Genomic DNA, 19,204 nt, shown 5'->3' with positions numbered 1-19,204 from the left:
ATACTGTTTCGGAAATCATTTGGCTATCCAGTTATAAAATAGAACTACATATATATATTTGATTATCTTGTGCCTTCCTATAGATACATTATGCAGTACGAGATACCATTACACTGTGTACAGCCGAATCCATTGATAAGCTCCGAGCAGCAATTGAATGTGAACAGCCTCAGCCTGACCTCTATAAGTAAGAAGCACCTTGTTTCACTTTAATGATGTCTCTTGTCTCTGCTTTTTTTTTTTGCCACCAGTATAGCAAACACTCAGTGTTTATTTACCAGCTTAATCTTGTATATATTTTATAAGCTGTTTTTTTTTTTTCTCCTGGGAAGGGAAATGAATTAAATCAGCATTGCTCACTACCAGCCTAAGATAAATCATTATGGACCTTGGCATCCTCTGGTTTGTGTTTATTTGTTTGTTACTTGTAAATATAGCTATCTGTTTTTTAGATAGTTACCCAAAACTCATTTATTAGACTAATGGAGTATCCAGAGTTAATTAAAACAAAAATAAACATTTTGCATCTTGTACAACATGAAACAAAAAGAGGATATGGAACAATACAATTAATAGGCACACCATCTTTTCTTGTTAATGACAATTATGAACTGGAGACTACAAATAGGCCATCTGTTGTCTACCATAAGTCATTAAGGTCAAAGACCAGTAAAGAGGTATGTTTTCTTCTGGCTCCTAGATATAGTTTTTTGATAATCATTCATTGTGGGTTGTCAAAAAATTGTCATTAGAACCTAGGACTCATTAGTTTGATTAGGGTTTGTTACTGTGGTTATTAATTAATTTTATTCTATACCACTGTTGCAGGTAACAACCACTATATAGGCAAGCCATCATGTTAATTCATGTTGGTAGTCATAATGGAAGACCAAATAGCTGGATTTGTTTTACTCTTATATGGAACAGTAGAGAAAATATCCTACTCTGAGAAATGTTGCCTCCTCTCCCCCTTTTATTCTTTTTTTCTCTTTCTCTTTTTTTAAAATTTCCTTTTTATTTTGTATGTTCATCATGATACTAAGACTGAGAGCCAGTGGTGGTGAATGCCTTTAATCCAAGCACTCAGGAGACAGAGGCAGGTGTATCTCTATGAGTTTAAGGCCTGCCTGGTCAACAGAGCAAATTCCAGGACAACCAGAGTTATTACACAGAAAAAACCCTGTCATGAAAAACCAGAATCAAACAACAACAACAACAAAAAATCTCCACTTTCCAGGAACTCAATGAGCAAAGGATATCAGTTAATAAAGCTAAGCTTACAGTATAGTAATAGAGATATATGCAAAGTCAGTGAAATCACAGAAAAGGGGTGGCTTATTCTGCATGAGAATATGTGTATGTTTCACACACATACTTGCATATATATAAGAGAAACCCATGGTCTTTTTAGTTGCCGTAAATATGAAGAATTTAGGATAGACAAGGTTATCCTAATATACCTAAGCTGAATCCCTTGAAATATGACTTCAGAATAACAAGTATTTCTAATATTCTAGTAACAATCACTTGTACTGTATTTATCAATTCACTCATCTTTCTTAGGGCAAAGATTATGCCTTTTTAGTATATTGTATCTTTAGCATCTATCCAGTTAACATTAGAATGAGTGAATAGGTAGATCGTCATATTTTGTATATAATAGTGATTCAAAGTGAGGCACTACAGAGATAACTCTGGTTAAAAGCATGCATAACACATACATTAGACTGCTCCTAACCACCAATAATTCCAACTTCATGGTATCTAATGCCTGTGGCTTCCTTGGGTCCTTGTATTAACATGCACAACCTCACACAGAGACACACATATGGTCACGCAATGTTTTTAAAAGAGAGCATGAATTTGGGTTGGTAGAGATGTGGATATGAATCTAGGAGAAGTTGCAGGGGTGTAATATGATCAAAATACAATAAGTTTTATGAACTTCTCCAAAGAATTAATAAAATATTTTGAAACTCAAAATGTTTTAAAAGTGTTTAAACCATATAACATGTTATAGTACTAAAAACTATTTTCTATGCAGAAAATACTATTATGCAGATTACAAAGTAAGTATAATAGTCTCCTTAAGTAGAGGTTAGGTCTTTTATCCTGTTTTGTAGAAATGTAGGTTACCTTAAGTCCAGCCATATCAAGTGCATGGATCAGATCAATTGCCAGATCCAAACTCAACATTTTCAAGGTGGAAGTCAAGTGTTTATTGTCTGTACGTCTCCAAAGTTGGGCCTGGGACCAGCAATACCAGTATAACTTGAGAATCTGACACAGAAGTTTAAAAAATAGGACCTAGAAATCTGTGCTTTAATAAACTTCCTTCATCCCCCTGTCAGTCATATGCAAGGCTCACATGTAAAAACCACTGAAAAACTCATTTTTTTGAAAATTGTTTATAGTATAAGAAATCATTATTCTTCACATGAATCTAAAACATTTATATACAATACATTATTTTTAGAAATATATTGTATACGGTAGTGTGTATATGTATAATACCAAATAGAATTTCAGCTAATTTAAAATCTTTGTTTATACTCTTATAATTTGTAATATTGTTTTAAAGGTTAGATTTAAACATTATATAGTTTTAATGTAATTATTTCCAGAAGCCTAATAATATTTTCAATTCATTCAGAATGTAATTTTTTTTATTTGTACTCTGATGAATTTTCAATTGCTGGTATTTGGATTTTACATTGTTATTATGTTGTTTTGTTTTAACAGGTTTGTTGGGCGAATCAGTATCTATAGTAATAGTATTGAGGCTGTTGCCAGGTTAGTTTGTTATTCCTTTTATCTACCCTTTTGAAAGGAGGGATGTTTCTCTTTTAAAACCACTAAAATAGTCAAACATCTTTCCTTAAATACAGTGACAAAAATATAACTAAATAACCTTATAATTAGTAGGGTTGTGGTGGTAGGTTTGCTCTGATTATTGTTGAAATAATGTATAGTGCTTCCAAAAGAACAGAGCTCCATGGGACCAGCCAATGGTTCAACCAATAAAGACACTTGCCACAAAAGCCTACCTACCTCAGTTCAATTCCCAGAACCTACTTTAAAGGTGAAAGGAGAGAACTGACTTCATAAAGTTTTCCTCTGACTACTACACATAGACATTCTTTGGCATGTGCTTCCACACAAATACAATAATTATATCCAGAAAAGGTTTTAATCAAAAAATAAGAACAGAGCTCTGTACCTTTTTACTGCTTTTTCAAAACTGTTCTAGACATTGCATATATTTTCCTTGGTTGTATAATTGCTGACAACGTTGAAAATAAAGCTGGAGAACAGTGCTTTATGGGAGAGTAAATAAGGGTCTAGGCAGTGAGCAACATGCTAGAAAAATTACTTGGACCTAAATAAAATATAAGGTTAATCATTTATAAGGTGATTCAAACAAACAGGATGCTTTCTTTCCTCATTTATCTTATAATTAATTGCCTTAGATTTTCCATTTTGCCTTGATCCTCCAGAAGTCAGATTTATTCTCTACAAAGATGTCATTGTGTTTTTGCAGCTTGGCATTTGCCTTGCCAGGCTTTTTATCTGTTACCCTGTATTTCTCACTTCTTGTAGCTCTTGTCTTGCTATCTATGAGTCATAGTCCTCTGATCCTTCTGTGCATTTCTTTACCTCTGCATGTTGCTGGCTACTTCAGCACTACGCTCCCATCTGTGCTGCTACCCTCAAGTCACTTCAAAGAGCGATCATTCTGTTCATCCTGGGGAGTAAGCATATGGTAGAAATAGATACTTTCTGAACCTCTTGGAGATAGATGTGTGTCAGGGAAAAAAAAATCTTTTCCCAGTGTTGATGACGTTATACATTGTTTCAATAAAGTATGCTTCTTTTTATTTAGGTCTTTGGGACCTGAAAATCTTTTGCTGAAAGGAGCTACACTTAAAAATACCAAGAAGATATATGGTGAACAACTTTTAAAATATGCTGTTACAAATGTATTTCATAAAGCCTATATATATTGCATGTTTAAAAGTGAACATGGCAGATACCTGCCTTTTATTCTCAGTGTATATTTATGTGTTGAAAATTTACCAGATGATAAATTAACATGGTTATGACACTTTATACTAATTCAATATGAATATAAGTGGTATATCAGCTAATGAGTAGAAAGAAGACTTAGAATTCTCACCCTTATGGAATGAAAAATTCACCAAATCATACAGGTAGAAGGTTGGCTAACAAGTTTACCTATAACCAGCTTTTTGTTATATTCTGCTATTCTTTAGGAGTTGCTGTTTACACTGGAATGGAAACAAAAATGGCTTTGAACTACCAAGGGAAATCTCAGAAACGTTCTGCTGTCGAAAAGTTAGTATGTGCAACAATTTCTTTTTAGTCATTATTGATTGAAATAGTTATTTCTTCAGTAACTCCAAATAACAATAGCAGAAGTTCAGAACCCACAATAATAGCAGCTACATTTTTGAACACTACTTTTTGTTACTGAAATATATTTATATCTGATTTGAGTCAATCCTCTGAATAATTCCATGAAGTAATTTATATTAGACTCTTTCTACAGATGAAGAAAAGTTCTTAAAGATAATAGATGAATTAATTAAGCATACATAGTTTTTAAATGGTACTATTTACCTAAACTGTAAATTCATTTCCTTTTTTGCTGGATTTGGGGTATTTTAGTTGATATTTGTTCTACAATATGGTTTATGTGGACATTGGAGTAGTAGATCATTAAGGTAGGTAGGTGCTATTAGCAGAGGTTTCTATTTTTTAATTAATTTTTATTGGCTTTTATTTGTGTGTGTGTTTCACAGTCCCATGTAGCCCAATATGTTTTTTAACTTCTTTTTATTTTATTTTATTTATTTTTTATATTAATTACAGTTTATTCACTTTGTATCCCAGCTGTACTCCCGGTCTCATCTCCTCCCAATCCCATCCTCCCTTCCTCATCTTCTCCCATGCCCCTTTCCAAGTCCACTGATAAGTAGGTCCTCCTCCCCTTCCATCTGACTCTAACCTATCAGGTCTCATCAGGAGTGGCTGCATTGTCTTCTTCTGTGGCCTGGTAAGGTTGCCCACCCCCCCACCTCCCCTCATGGGGAGATGATCAAAGAACCAGCCACTGAATTCATGTCAGAGACAGTCCTTCTTCCCCTTACTAAGGTACCCACTTGGATACTGAGTTGCCATGGGCTGCATTTGTGCAGGGGTTCTAGGTTATCTCCTTGCATGGTCCTTGGTTGGACATCAGTCTCATAAAAGACCCCTCTGCCCAGATTTCTTGGTTCTGTTGCTCTCATTTCAAAGCAGCTAAATTGGAAATGAAAAGGGGGACATAATACAGACACTGCGGAAATCCAAACAATCATTAGGTTTTACTACAAAACCCATTGTGGTTTTAAGCTAGCTATATAAGCTGAGGATGACCTTGATTTTTTTTTTTCTTTTCAAATATTTTATGTTTCAAACATAATCATAAAAGTGGCAGATACAAATTTTTTTTTTCTTAAATTTTTCATCAATTACACTTTATTCATTCTGCATCCCCCTATAAGCCCCTCCCTCCTCCCATCCCAATCCCACCCTCCCTCCTCCCTCTGCTTGCATGCCACTCCCCAAGTCCACTAATAGGGGAGGTTCTCCTCTCCTTTCTGATCTTAGTCTGTCAGTTCACATCAAAAGTGGCTGTATTGTCCTCTACTGTGGCCTGGTAAGGCTGCACCCCCCCCCCCCCCAGAGGGAGGTGATCAAAGAGCAGGCCAATCAGATTATGTCAGAGGCAGTCCCTCTTCACCTTACTATGTAACCCAATTGGACTCTGAACTGCCCTGGGCTACATCTGTGCAGGGGTTCTAGGTTATCTCCATGAATAGTCCTTGGTTGGAGTATGAGTCACTGGGAAGTTCCCTATGTTCAAATTTTCTTGTTCTGCTGCTCTCCTTGTGGAGACCCTGTCCTCTGGGAAATAGTAAGAGCTGGAGAGGACAGGACCTTGATTTTTTTTAATCCTTCTGCTTCTGCCTGGGATTATAGGTACCAGATACACTTCTCTCTTTGTAGGTACGGATATGATTCATTGTGCTTTATCCAGAATTGAGCAGTAAAGTAATGTTAAGAGAATATGTGCTGAGCTTGAGGTTCACATTTGCTATTCTACCTTAAGTTTGAAATATTTAGTTTTTCAGGAGAAGGAGCAAACTACACCTTCTGTAAAGGTTGAGTATAGGTACTAGTATATATGAATATCTCCATTTCCAGTTATTTCATAGGAACCTTACTAAAGGTATTTTTGATTAACCATACATTTTACCTTGGGGAATGTTAGTGATCAAGAAACTGTTTAGGTCTAGGTTTTTCAGTTTGCCACTTAACAGTGATTCTTCTGCTATGATAATTAAGGTTCTTACATTAAAAATTGAGCTATGATTATATAATATATACAAGAGACACTTCAGATTAGTTAAAACTAAATTAAAATTGACTTAAATTTATATTGTTTATGTATTAAATAATTAAAATTGAATTAAATTTATCTTGTTTATATATTAAATAATTAGACATGTTATCTTATTTTTCAGATCCATTAATGCCTTCTTGATTGTTTATTTATTTATCTTACTGACCAAAGCTGTGGTATGCACAACTCTAAAGTATGTTTGGCAAAGTACCCCATACAATGATGAACCATGGTATAACCAAAAGACTCCAAAGGAACGAGAGACTTTTAAGGTAATTTATTTACAATGAGAAGTATTAACTCTTCTGTGACTAGGCTACCTTTTACTGAAACTCTTCTTAGAAAAATTATAACTTTTGATTTAGTTGTTGTTGTTGTTTACTTTACGTATGTCTGCTTTTATTTTAACTCTTGTTAAGAGATTAGAAAAAAAGAATGAGTTTTCTGGTATTTTAATTCAATGTGAACTTGTACAATTTCTCCATATGAACTCTGAATGTCCCTGTCTATGGGTGAGGGGAACTTAGGACTTAATGAGGTGAAAAGTATTAAAGGAGAAAGTACATACACTGAAAAATATAGATAAAATCAGAGTGTTCTAAAATCTTCTTAATACTATAATTTTGATGATAGTGATAGAGCATTATTAGGAAGGTTCTTTATGTTAATAGTGTATTAAGTGTTGAAATAGAAAAAAAACATTTTATATTGTATTCATTTGAGAAAGTTGTTAATCTGATTAACCTGACTTATGTCTTACTTTAGGTTTTGAAGATGTTCACCGATTTTTTATCATTTATGGTTCTCTTCAACTTTATTATCCCTGTCTCCATGTATGTCACAGTAGAAATGCAGAAATTTTTAGGTTCATTCTTTATTTCATGGGATAAAGACTTTTTCGATGAAGAAATTAATGAAGGAGCCTTGGTTAATACATCAGACCTTAATGAAGAGCTTGGTCAGGTGAGAACATAATTTTTGGTTAAACTAATATACTGTCCTTTTCACTATTTTCTCCCTCTTCCTATTTCTGTCCCGTTTGCCTTTCTGAGAGAGGATTCAACATCTTTCCCAGGGTCCTCCTCCTTGCTTAGCTTCTTTAGGTGTACAGATTGTAGTATGTTTATGCTATATTATATGTCTAATACCCACTTAAAAGTGAGTATATACCATGTGTGTCTTTCTGCTTCTGGATACCTCCTTACAGATTGGGTAAATGGGACACATTTATTTTCTAATGCAGTATAACCTGTGATTCAAGCAAGGACTTTTTATTTTGTTTTTGAGACAGGCTTTCTTTTGTGTAGCCCTGACCATCCTGGAACTCATTAGTATTTTGTTTTCATTAGTTTTGGGGACTAAACCTAAGATATCAAGAATAGTAGGCAAATGCTCTACAACTGGGTTGTAGTATATTCACCTCTCTTTTACTTTAAATTTGAGAAAGGAGTTGCTTACTTGCATAGGTAGGTTTTGAATGTACCTCCTTGTAGCCTAGGCAAATCTTTTTTTTTTTTTTTTTTTTTTTGGTTATCTTCTTGCCTTGGCTTTCCAAATTCAGGCAATGAAACTATGCTAGAACAAAGCTCACTAGTTTGAAATGGTGCTGATTTGCATCTTTACCTCCAATCTGCCTGAATTTAGCCCATTTACTGCTCATTCTCTCTATATCTTCCCTTTTTAAATTTTTGTTTTTAACCTTTATTTTTATTTTATGTGTATGTGTATCCTGAGTGCATGTATGTTTCTGGATATGTGTTTACAGTGTCTTGGGGAGCCAGAAGAGGGCATCAGATTCTCTAAAATTAGAGTTACAGATGGTCATAAGCTGCCATGTGGGTGCTGGGAAGTGAACCTTTGTCCCCTGGAAGACCAGCCAGTGCTCTTAATCATTGAGCCTTCTCTCCAGCCTCTTTTCCCACACTCGACACAACCTTTGTATAAGCCAAAGTACCATTTCACAATTGGAATTGACAGGATAAAAGGACTTTGGACATACTATTTTGTTTAGAACTGGCTTCAAATATACTAATAGCTCCGACCTTGGTGTATACCTTCCTCAGAGATTCTAGAAATGCTGAAACAGTACAAGAAATAAGTGAATCAGTGGCATTTCCCTTAGATATTTCCAAGTGATTCTTTCATTGATTAAGTGGGCTGTCATAGTTGATACCAGCCACATATAGGGGCCAAGTTAGAAGAGTTACTTTAATCTCAATGAAAAGTATTATTCTATAGGCTTTTGGCATGAGAAGACATTTGAATGCACAAGCTACCAGTTTATGCTGGATGTCAAGTAAATGTGTGTCTTGTTTGTTGCCTAATTATAGGAATTTACCCTATCCAGAAGGAGAAGTTAAAGTTAGCCTCAACTACTTATGCAAATGTAATAGCTGTCATTCCGTAGTTTAAACTTAATGCGTTCAACAGACAGACAGGATGTCTAGGGAAGATGCCTCTTGATAGGACTCTTACCTCATTCTTTCAGATTTCCTCTTTACCAGTAATCATATTACTTATAAGAATAGTTTAGTGTGGCTCTTATTGTCTAGATTGTGTTAAGACTATAGGAAATAAAATAGAGCTTTGGGTAATGATCTGGTAAATTTGATCAGTAGAAAGAGGTTACAGCTTTTGTTTCAATTTCCATTCAGTTCCCCAGCCAAACTCTGTATTTATGGATATGGTTATCATTTCTTCAGATCACAAAGTTAATGGCAGATCACTCCTTTAATTAAAACAATTTCTAAACAACTTGGAATCATTATTAGCTTGTATGTATAGAAACTACCTGAATGAAAATGCAAAGAAGTCTTGAAATAGTTTCATAGGCTATTTAGCATTCAATGGACTGTTACACTTAAAATTAAGTGTAACCAATTTCCTGTTTCATGAGTCATAATTCAATCTGTAGAGCTTTAAGCTACTAAAGGTAGTATCAGTTTATTGCCATAAAGGCCGTAGTGAACAGTTGCTGTAATGACCTATTAGTTTTAAAAAAGTATAAAAAGACATTACTGGGACAGTGCTTGTTGGAAGAAACAAAATATTTAAGAGATTTAAGAGACTGAATTCAATTAGGAGATTATATAAAATTTTATGATAAAGTGCCAATATTTCTTAAAACTGAATGGTTTTAATGGATCTTGAAAACATTATGGGACTAACCTTTTATATCTCTCTCTCCAATGTTGTGGCTAATTATGCACTGATTCCAATAATCCAATAATAATTATAAACTGATTCCAATAATCCAATACAATTGTTATTTTGAGGTCCTAACATGTACCTGGAATGTGTTCTGTGTACTGAAGTTACTATTATGAAGTTAAAAACAAATCATATTTATCCACTACTTGCTTGGGCAAACATAATACACCTAACTATATTAGTATGGTTATAATTAATCAGAAAAATTAGGAGGTAAGGGGCAATAGAAAGAATCTTTAAGAGTAATTTTGGTCAAGTGAATCACAGTATTCATCAACACATGTAGTAGGTTGGACATACTGTTAAGCTTTATGTTTAGTCGTTATATTCAGTCTTAAACATCAAGTATTTTACTTCAAAGAAAAATGAAGAGATTTTCCTCAAGGTTTATAACTGATAAAGCCTCTAGTTTAAGTGTTCCCTTTAGGTTAGAGCCTTTTTTTTTTTTTCAAATCAAGGTTTCTCTATGCAGCCCTGGCTATCCTAGAACTTGAAACTAGACTGACATCAAACTCACAGGGATCCATCTGCCTCTGCCTTGAGAGTACTAGGATTATATAAGTATGAGCCATCACTACCCTAGGTTCAAGCATTTGACATTTGTTTTGTTTAACTTATAAGATGGGTGACTTCATGTGTTCAGTCTAGTTCAAGAGTTCTAACCCCTGTGTAGCAAGCAACTTCACTAAAAGAGCAGAAAAAGTGCAGGGAATCTTAATGAAAGAAGTGGGAAACAGTAAGATCTGGAGAGGACAGGAACTCCACAAGGAGAACAACAGAACCAAAAAATCTGGGCACAGTGGTCTTTTCCTGAGACTGATACTCCAACCACGGACCATGCATGGAGATAACGTAAGACCCCTGCAAAGATGTAGCCCATGGCAGTTCAGTATCCAAGTGGGTTCCATTGTAATAGGAACAGGGACTGTCTCTGACATGAACTGATTGGCCTGCGCCTAAATTACCTTCCCCTGAGGGGAAAGCAGCATTACCAGGCCACAGAAGAAGACAACACAGCCTAGCCTGATGAGACCTAATTGACTAGGATCAGAAGGAAGGAAAAGAAGACCTTCCCTATCAGTGGACTTGGGGAGAGGCATACGAGCAGAAGGGGGAGGAAGGAGGGATTGGGACAGGAGGAGGGAGGGAGCCACAAGGGGAATACAAAGTGAATGAAGTGTAATTAATAAAGAATTTTTTAAAAAAGAGCAGAAAAATTCAAGTTTTTTCCTTTACTGCTCTCAGAGTAATTCAACACAACATTGTCACAATATGTGACCATAGAGTGGATTTCTACACACACACCCAGCCAAATTCTCCAGAGAACTCCAAGTCTGACACTGTCTACCTGAAGATATAAATTGAAGGGTAAATCCCACAGTACTGTTGTCATTCAAATGCCAGTCATATGTGCAGGTTCTTTAAATCAAGTATTCCAGACTCTTGACTGATTCTCATTATTTTGACAGCATGACCCAAAAACTCATGGAAACAAAACATTGCTTATCATTTTATTTAAATAGCTATGAGAAAGGATGCAGATGAGTAGGCAAATAAAAGACATGTGCATAGGGCAAGGTACATGGCTAAGAGTATAGACCAACCCGTTTGCCAACCTTCATGAAATTCCACAGGATCAACTATCTAAAAAGTTGTCTTGTTTTGTTTTGAGGGTTCAATAGAAGTAGCAAAATGTATTAGAATGATTAACTCATCAGCCATTGATGATCAGCTTAACCTTCAACTCCTTTATTCCACCCCCCCTCCAGGGGTTACAAGATGGAGGTGAAAGTTTCAGCCATCTAATTAATGCCTTCCTTTCTCCGGTGACTTGCCCCATATTAAAAAATGTGTATGTAGTGTATAAAATATACATACCTTTTTCTAGGATTACCAGAGGTTTTTAGATTATATTCAGGAAACATAGATTGATAATAAATAGGTATTTATTGTTATAAAGCAATCTGTTCCCATTTTAATACACCCATCCCTTTACATCAAGAGGATATACAACCTCAAATGATAATGAAACATTATGAGAATCCTATGCAATCATTAATAATTATTCTAATTCATTATGCAGAATGTCTCTAAGGGTGAGAATACTGAGAAATGTAGGCTTCATCCAAAACTTATCCAATTCTAAAATTAGGAGTAGTAGGCTTTTATTTGAGTGAACTAGGAGACACTGTCATCTCTTTCTCCGTGCCCCCTTTAAGGTATTAAGTAGTATTAGATTGCCCTCATTTCATAATCCATTTATTCATTTGTGAGCCACAACTGTGATTCCTCCTTTTCTTTATATCCAAACTTTCTCGCTTTGAGAAAGGTGATTTTGTTTTGTTTTGTTTTGTTTTGCTATGCTTAACCAGACTATAAGCAAATATAGGCAATTAGTCAAGAGTTGCCTATTAGCTACCCATTCAGATAGGGTGGAGATGTGGTCTGCTATCTGTACAGTTACTTTCAAGTGTGCTGAAGACACAACCCACTAACATTAGCTCCTTAGACATTTTCAAAGGGTTTTTAAAACATAGGATGTGGTAGTGTACTTCAGTATGGAGTATTCGCTTAGCATTTATGGAACCTTGAGTACTATTTCCTATAGGAAAAAAAATTTAAAAACTTGAAATTTCTTGTCTAGGAATCATCTATGCTCTAGCATTTATAGGTTTTTTTTGTTTGTTTGTTTGTTTAGTTGGTTGGTTAATTGATGTGTGTGTGTGTGTGTGTGTGTGTGTGTGTGTGTGTGTGTGTATACATGGTTAGCTTTTCAACTGGAAATTGAATCAAGGACATGCTAGACAAGCCTATAACTACTAAGCTATATCTCTAACAATTTTTTTTGAGATAGGATCTTACCCATGCTGGCCTTGAACTCACTCTGTAGTCCTTGACCTAGGCAATACCCAACCTTAGCCTCCTTCATAGCTGAGATCATAGACTTGTACCACCAGGCCCATCACTCAGTATTTTCACCCTAGTCTTACAACCATGGCATCAGATTAAATGATGAAAGAAAAAAGTTGAGGTGGTTTGGGAAAGGAGAAAGGGGATATATAGAAAGAAGCATCCCATGATAGCAGGTATTGCATAGTCCTTTATCACCATCCACCTCTCTTGCTACATCCACCAGTAAAACAAAGAAATATCTAGTGGAGACACTCTTGTCACAGCATGTTGAATATGAGCACCACACGACGTGATCCATCATCTTAAAATGGCATTCTTACCACTCTGGAAATTCCATGTTTGTTAGAAGCTATTTCAGAAAACAAGCAGATCAAATGTAGATTTTATAATGTACAACTAATGTATAAATGATGAATTTGAATTTGCTGAGATAACGGAGCCTTTTCATCCAGCTCAAAGCTACCATTAAAGTATTTGTTTATGAGGGAGAGCCAAGCAGTAGTCTCTCCTTTTGGCCCCATCTTTTAAATATGAAAATACTTTTTAATATCAATCACAATTAGCCCCCTGTATACTTTTCCTGAATGTATAACATATGAAAATGATTCTGTAAATATGGCCCTAGTATTCTGATTCTAGGGCCAACAGAATCAACGTTGCTTAGGAATTTATAACTGAAAATACAATGCATGTTTTAGTTTATAGTTTGTTGGCCTCTACTTATGAGATTTGCTGTTTGTACATCTTTACTGTCCAAACTATTCCACAGAGCAAAGGAATTCTACATTTTATTTCGAGGTTACCACCTTTAAAACTAATGCAAAGAGATTCTGAAAGGGGGCTAGAAAGATAGCTCAGTCAGTAAAGTGGTTCCTTTAGAAGTGCAAAAATATAAGTTCTATCCATGGGAATAACCTACAAAAGGCCTGTGGCAGCATGCACTATAACCCAATCACTGGGGACATGGAAATAGGCAGATCCCTGACTAAGTGACTGGCTAGCCAAGCTTCCTTGAGATCATTAAGAGACCCTAGTGAAAAAGAGAGAAGGACAGCTCCTGGAGAACAACATCCAAAGTTCTCCTCTGACTACCACATACATGCACACAAAAAAGAGATTGTCAGGAGTGGACTTGGAAAGGGGCAGGGAGGAGATGAGGGAGGGAGGATGGGATTGGGGAGAGAATGAGGGATACAGCTGGGATACAGAATTAACAAAATGTAACTAATGAGAAAAATAAAATTATGGAAAAAAAAGAATAAATGGTTGTAATTAAAAAAAAAGAGAGAGATTCTGAATGGGAACCCAGGATTCATGGAAAATGGAAGTAAATATTTTTGATCAGGAATAGAAAGCCCCAAAGAATTTTAGTTTATTTAGAAAAATCTAAATGATACAAAAGTGATACCACTGGGATCAATTTAAAAAAAAATTCAAAAATGGCTGGCTAATAGGAAAAAAAAAAGACGAAAATGCTTTATTGTGTCAGTGCCACTGCCATGAAAAGCTTTGAAAAATAATTAGCAACTACTGCTGGAGTTCATCTCTTTTTTTCTTTACATAATAAAAACTTAATCTTCTGCTTATACTTGTTCCTGTCAGGCCATAATTTTAACTATTTATGCATAAATTATCAAAACGGAGAATAAAATTGTGGGTTTCTAAAATGCAGGTGTTATAAATAGAATAGATAACTGAGATAAATGGAAGTACTCAAAATGATTTATTGTAATGAAAAATTTATGTCTTTATCATATATTACATTATTTGTAAAAATATACATACATATTTTAAGCTTTTAATTTGGAAACATTTTTGAGGAGGATCTGAGAAATAGGCATGGGAAAAATTTTTGTAATTTTTTTGGTGCTTTGACTTTTTTAATTTTTATTAATTATACTTTATTTACTTTGTATCCCCCCCATAGCTCCCATCCTCTTCCCCTCCCAATCTCACCCACCCTCCCCCTTCTCCACACATGCCCCTCTCCTAGTCCACTGATAGGGCTGGTCTTCCTCTCCTTCCTTCTGATCCTAGTCTATCAGGTATTATCAGGAGTGGCTGCATTGTCTTCCTCTGTGGCCTGGTAAGGTTGCTCCCCCCTCAGAGGGTGGTGATCAAAGAGGAATCCAATCAATTCATGTCAGAGACAGTCCCTGTTCCCCTTACTAGGGTACCCACTTGGAGACTGAGCTTCCATGGGCTACATCTGTGCAGGGGTTCTAGGTTATCTCCCTGTATGGTCCTTGGTTGGAGTATCAGTCTCAGTATCATCATTTACCTTTTGTATCTTCTAACTAGGTAACTGTTAACATTTCTCTTTCTTCTGTCTTATATGTTCTATAGTTGTAATACTTTTACTTCAGTGCAGTGTTTTTATTGAAAATTGTCCTGACAAGAAAATTCCCCAGGTAAAGATGCTTGTCAACAGCCTGATGACCTAAGATTGATCCCTGGATCCTACATGATGGAAGGAGACAACTGTCTTCTACAAGTTGACCTCCAACCTCTATCTGTGTATTACATGCATGTTGTATGTGATGGCATGCACACACAAACATACACCCAATTAATTTATAAAATGAAATAAAATTTTAATTGTACTTTTCAAGGAAGAAAATGGTTTTATCAGTTTTTCTTTCATTTTATTATATGCCAGGAACATTTCTATTACATTTCCCCTCTTTGGTTTATGTGCATGGCAGTTAGGGGGTGCTCACTATATTGTTTCCCTCTTGGAAAATTGATTTTTTACTTGACCATATAAAAATTTTAATAAAGGATTAAATTAAAGGTGTCTACATTAATAAAATAGTCATAGTTTTCCGTCCTGTTAGTCTACATTTAAATAAAATTCTGTATCTTTGAAAATGCTCACAACGTTCTTATTCATTTGATAATACTACATCTATAATTCCAACATTTGACAAGTCTTAGAAGAGGTGGTTTCCGTAGCCATGGAAATACAACTCTCTTCCTCTAGCTAACTAAAATTTAACCAATACTAAAGAAAATGTTTGTTTATGCCCTTGTTTTTAGGTGGATTATGTATTTACAGATAAGACTGGAACGCTCACTGAAAATAGCATGGAATTCATTGAATGCTGCATAGATGGGCACAAATATAAAGGCCCAACTCAGGAAGTTGATGGATTATCTCAGACTGATGGGCCCTTAACATATTTCGATAAAGCAGATAAGGTGACATGTTTTCTGTTAATATTTACCCGTGAAATCAATCTTTGTAGGCATGTTTTACCAGTGTATATTAGAAATACAGAATTTCTAATAGGTGCACGATACAGAGTTTTAAATAATCCTTTTTTCCCATTTTATTTTATTTTAATTTTTATTATTAGTTACATTTTGTTAACTCTTTATCTCAACTGTATCAAGCTCCCTCATTCCCTCCCAAATCCCTCCCTCCCTCCCTCATCTCCTCCCTGCCCTTTCCAAGTCCACTGATTGGGGAGGACCTCCTCCCCAATAATCCTTTTATTTTTTTTGACTACACTTTTCTTTTATTAACACCTTTAGCATTTGTAAACAACTAGAACTTAAAAGTTGAATGTGAGAAATGGCACTTGAACAAAACATTAACTTGTCTATGTATGGATTTGCTTTGTTTTTTAAAATTGCCTCCTCTAAGATTGTTGTCTCTTCAAATCTTTAAATTTATAGAATTTACATGTTAAATGAATCAAAGATTTCTTACACTTGAACAATTGCTAGATTGTGTCTTAGACACATAACTACCTCTTAGGCCATGAAGGGGTCACTTCCTTAGGTGTAGGTAATACTACATTAACCTGAATGAGTTAATGAATATTCCAAGGATACTGCCTAGGAACCAATAATTCTGTTAGTTGCTATATAGTTGTTTGAGTATTTGGAATTGCTAAATTTCTGTTACTTGGTGTCTTAGAGATGTTATTAAGGTAACAGAATGTTACCTTTTATTTGTTCATTTTCTGGTTAGCTACTGATAAAAATTAAAATAATAGTAATTGTTATGTTTCTGTTCCACAGAACCGAGAAGAACTATTTCTGCGTGCCCTGTGCTTATGTCACACCGTAGAAATTAAAACAAATGATTCTGTTGATGGACCTACAGAAGCAACTGAATTCACATATATCTCCTCCTCACCGGATGAAATAGCTTTGGTGAAAGGAGCTAAAAAGTATGTATTTCTTGTATTTCTGAAAAACTGGAAACCACAGGATGATAAGAGTTCATCTAATGTCTTTTCATTTATTTCAGTAATTCTATCATGTGTCTCTCCTATAATGTAAGTTCAAAAAGAAAATAGTGATGCATTTGTTTGGCTTGCCTCATTTATACACCCTAGTCATAAGTCCAAATTGCCATATTATATTTTATAAATCATGTAACAGTTGTAGCTTTTCTATAACACATTATTTCTGAGTGCTGCCACAAATTTTGAGGCTATTTGGTAACTGACAATCCAGTTTACCTGTGGGATTCAAGATGACTAAGTAACTAAGGGACCACATACTGTGTTTGCTGCAAATTAAAATTAAAAACTGTCTCTTTCTTGAATACAGTAGTAGTCAGTCATTACCTTACTCTTTGTTATCAACTCATCTTGAAAAGGGAAATACAATTGGAGATTAAGATCATTTAAAAGAAGAAAAGAGTTTGTAAGGATAGGTAATGTGAAGGTAACAAAAAATTGTTTCTTAAAGATACACAAGTCTATTTATTGTTTTTGATAGGTTTGGGTTCACATTTTTGGGAAACTGGAATGGACATATAAGAGTAGAGAACCAAAGAAAAGAAATAGAAGAGTAAGTAGCTCTGTGTTTTGATGTTTGTTATTTTTAACCCAATTGTGAACATTAAATAGAATCTGAACAGAAAGAAAACTTACGTACCTTTAAATATTGAACTGTTGAACTGTTTTCTCCCATTTCAGAGTTTTGTATAAAGATAGTTGGGTTAGGAAAAGATACTTTTCATAGGAGAAAGGGGACTATGACTTAGAGCACAGGGAAGAACATGTATAAAAGCATTCATCTTTCTTCATCATATCATTCTTTTAGAATCTAGTACACACCCCTTTCCAGAAGCATTCTTTCAGTTGATTTTTTTTCCTGTGCTCCTGTCTCTTCCTTTTGAGTGTTTTGATTGAAGGAAGTATTTAATGGACTTGAAATGTACTTATTTTCTTTATCCTTTGTCTCCTTTATAATATGGTAAGTTCTTCGGCAGATTCATCTCAATTCTCAACACCTGGCACAGAGTCTGATCCCGTAACAGGCATTCCAAAAATTACAATCCCACTAGAACCCCTCTAAATTTACCTTTGTTTTCCATTCCTATGTAGTCTTTTTTTTTAAAGTTATACAGTGAAAAAATAGCTTTTACTGCTATTATCAGCATATCTACATGCAGGGAAATTTCAAAGAAAAAGGAAAGTACCTGTTATACACAAAACTAGCTATCTACATCCAGAGAGAAAGGTTTTGTTTTGTGTTCATTAAGATGTTTCAGTCATGTGCTCTTTCTTATTTCAGTTTAGTTGAGGTATTTCACTTTTTCATCTTTCCTTTTCTGAAGGTATGAGCTTCTCCACACCTTAAATTTTGATGCTGTCCGCCGACGTATGAGTGTTATTGTAAAGACCCAAACAGGTATGCATCTTTAAAATTTGACTTATCTTTTTCTACTTGTAAGGTTTGCTTATAAACATTTTGAGGAAAGAAGTATTTTGTGTCATATAGGATTAATTAGTCTTGCAAACTTTACTGAAATGGGGTCTCTGTATCACATAATGATCTGGAATTACCAATTATTAGAAGCCTAGTGTTCAGAGAGTTGCTGATTTTCTATCCTAGTCTGACTTCTCTTATTCTTTTTCTTTACACTCTTTGGGAGCAAGTAAAGTAGAGATATATGATTAACCCGAGTTTCTAGGACAAGACATTCTCTTTTCATTCCAGACCTAAGGACTCTGAAAGAATAATACTTGCCTTTTCAGATAAATGAGTGCCATTACCTCTAGGTTCCTCAATGTTTTTGGAAGGCACTATGGTAGTTTGCCTTCTTTTCAAAATTCAGATTCTGAAAGACCCATGGGAGATCACTACTACTTTATTCACAAACTCTCAGATGTAGGTATATGTGTGCACTTGTAGATTTTTGTTTTTCTTTTGGCCAAGGGGTTTATTTTCAAAATATCCTTGATTTACTTTAGTATTAAATTGGCTGCAAATTCTTTAATGAGAATATAAGAATGTAGAAAATGCTTGGAGAAATATGATGTACTTTACTCGTACTTTCTGAGATGACTGCATAGTCATGAGATTTGTTTTAGTATATAACCATGAAAATTGTTTATGGGTTTTAAACAGACTTCCGTATATGACCAGAAATAAAACATTTAGCATTTAAATACTTACTGCTTTTATGTGTGCACATCTAAATCTATATTCTTCTGCAAATGGTGAAATATCTGACAAAATGACATGCAAAGGTCATTGGTCCCAAAACTTTATTTTTTAATTTGTTGAGCAGAGCTACTTGCCTCATAAGGATAATGTCTCTTTTAATGTTCAACAGTGCATGACCTAAAACGTTAATATAAGCAT

General features: G+C 34.9%; 1 protein-coding gene across 7 annotated transcripts in view; it reads left to right on the top strand.

The window, feature by feature from the left end:
* Atp11c (ATPase phospholipid transporting 11C) overlaps positions 1–19,204 on the top strand; it is a 223,876-nt gene that overhangs the window by 130,185 nt on the left and 74,487 nt on the right. For all 7 annotated transcript variants that reach the window (XM_060375287.1, XM_060375285.1, XM_060375286.1 and 4 more), the window contains 10 exons: positions 84–187; positions 2,743–2,793; positions 3,884–3,948; positions 4,275–4,356; positions 6,591–6,741; positions 7,235–7,432; positions 15,632–15,793; positions 16,622–16,773; positions 17,330–17,401; positions 18,174–18,247. In XM_060375287.1, coding sequence (XP_060231270.1) covers positions 84–187; positions 2,743–2,793; positions 3,884–3,948; positions 4,275–4,356; positions 6,591–6,741; positions 7,235–7,432; positions 15,632–15,793; positions 16,622–16,773; positions 17,330–17,401; positions 18,174–18,247 — 1,111 coding nt within the window. The remainder of the gene's footprint in view (positions 1–83; positions 188–2,742; positions 2,794–3,883; positions 3,949–4,274; positions 4,357–6,590; positions 6,742–7,234; positions 7,433–15,631; positions 15,794–16,621; positions 16,774–17,329; positions 17,402–18,173; positions 18,248–19,204) is intronic.

The sequence above is a fragment of the Meriones unguiculatus genome, chromosome X (assembly GCF_030254825.1).
Source record: "Meriones unguiculatus strain TT.TT164.6M chromosome X, Bangor_MerUng_6.1, whole genome shotgun sequence".
NCBI lineage: Eukaryota > Metazoa > Chordata > Mammalia > Rodentia > Muridae > Meriones > Meriones unguiculatus.
This window is presented reverse-complemented; position numbering and strand designations above follow the sequence as displayed.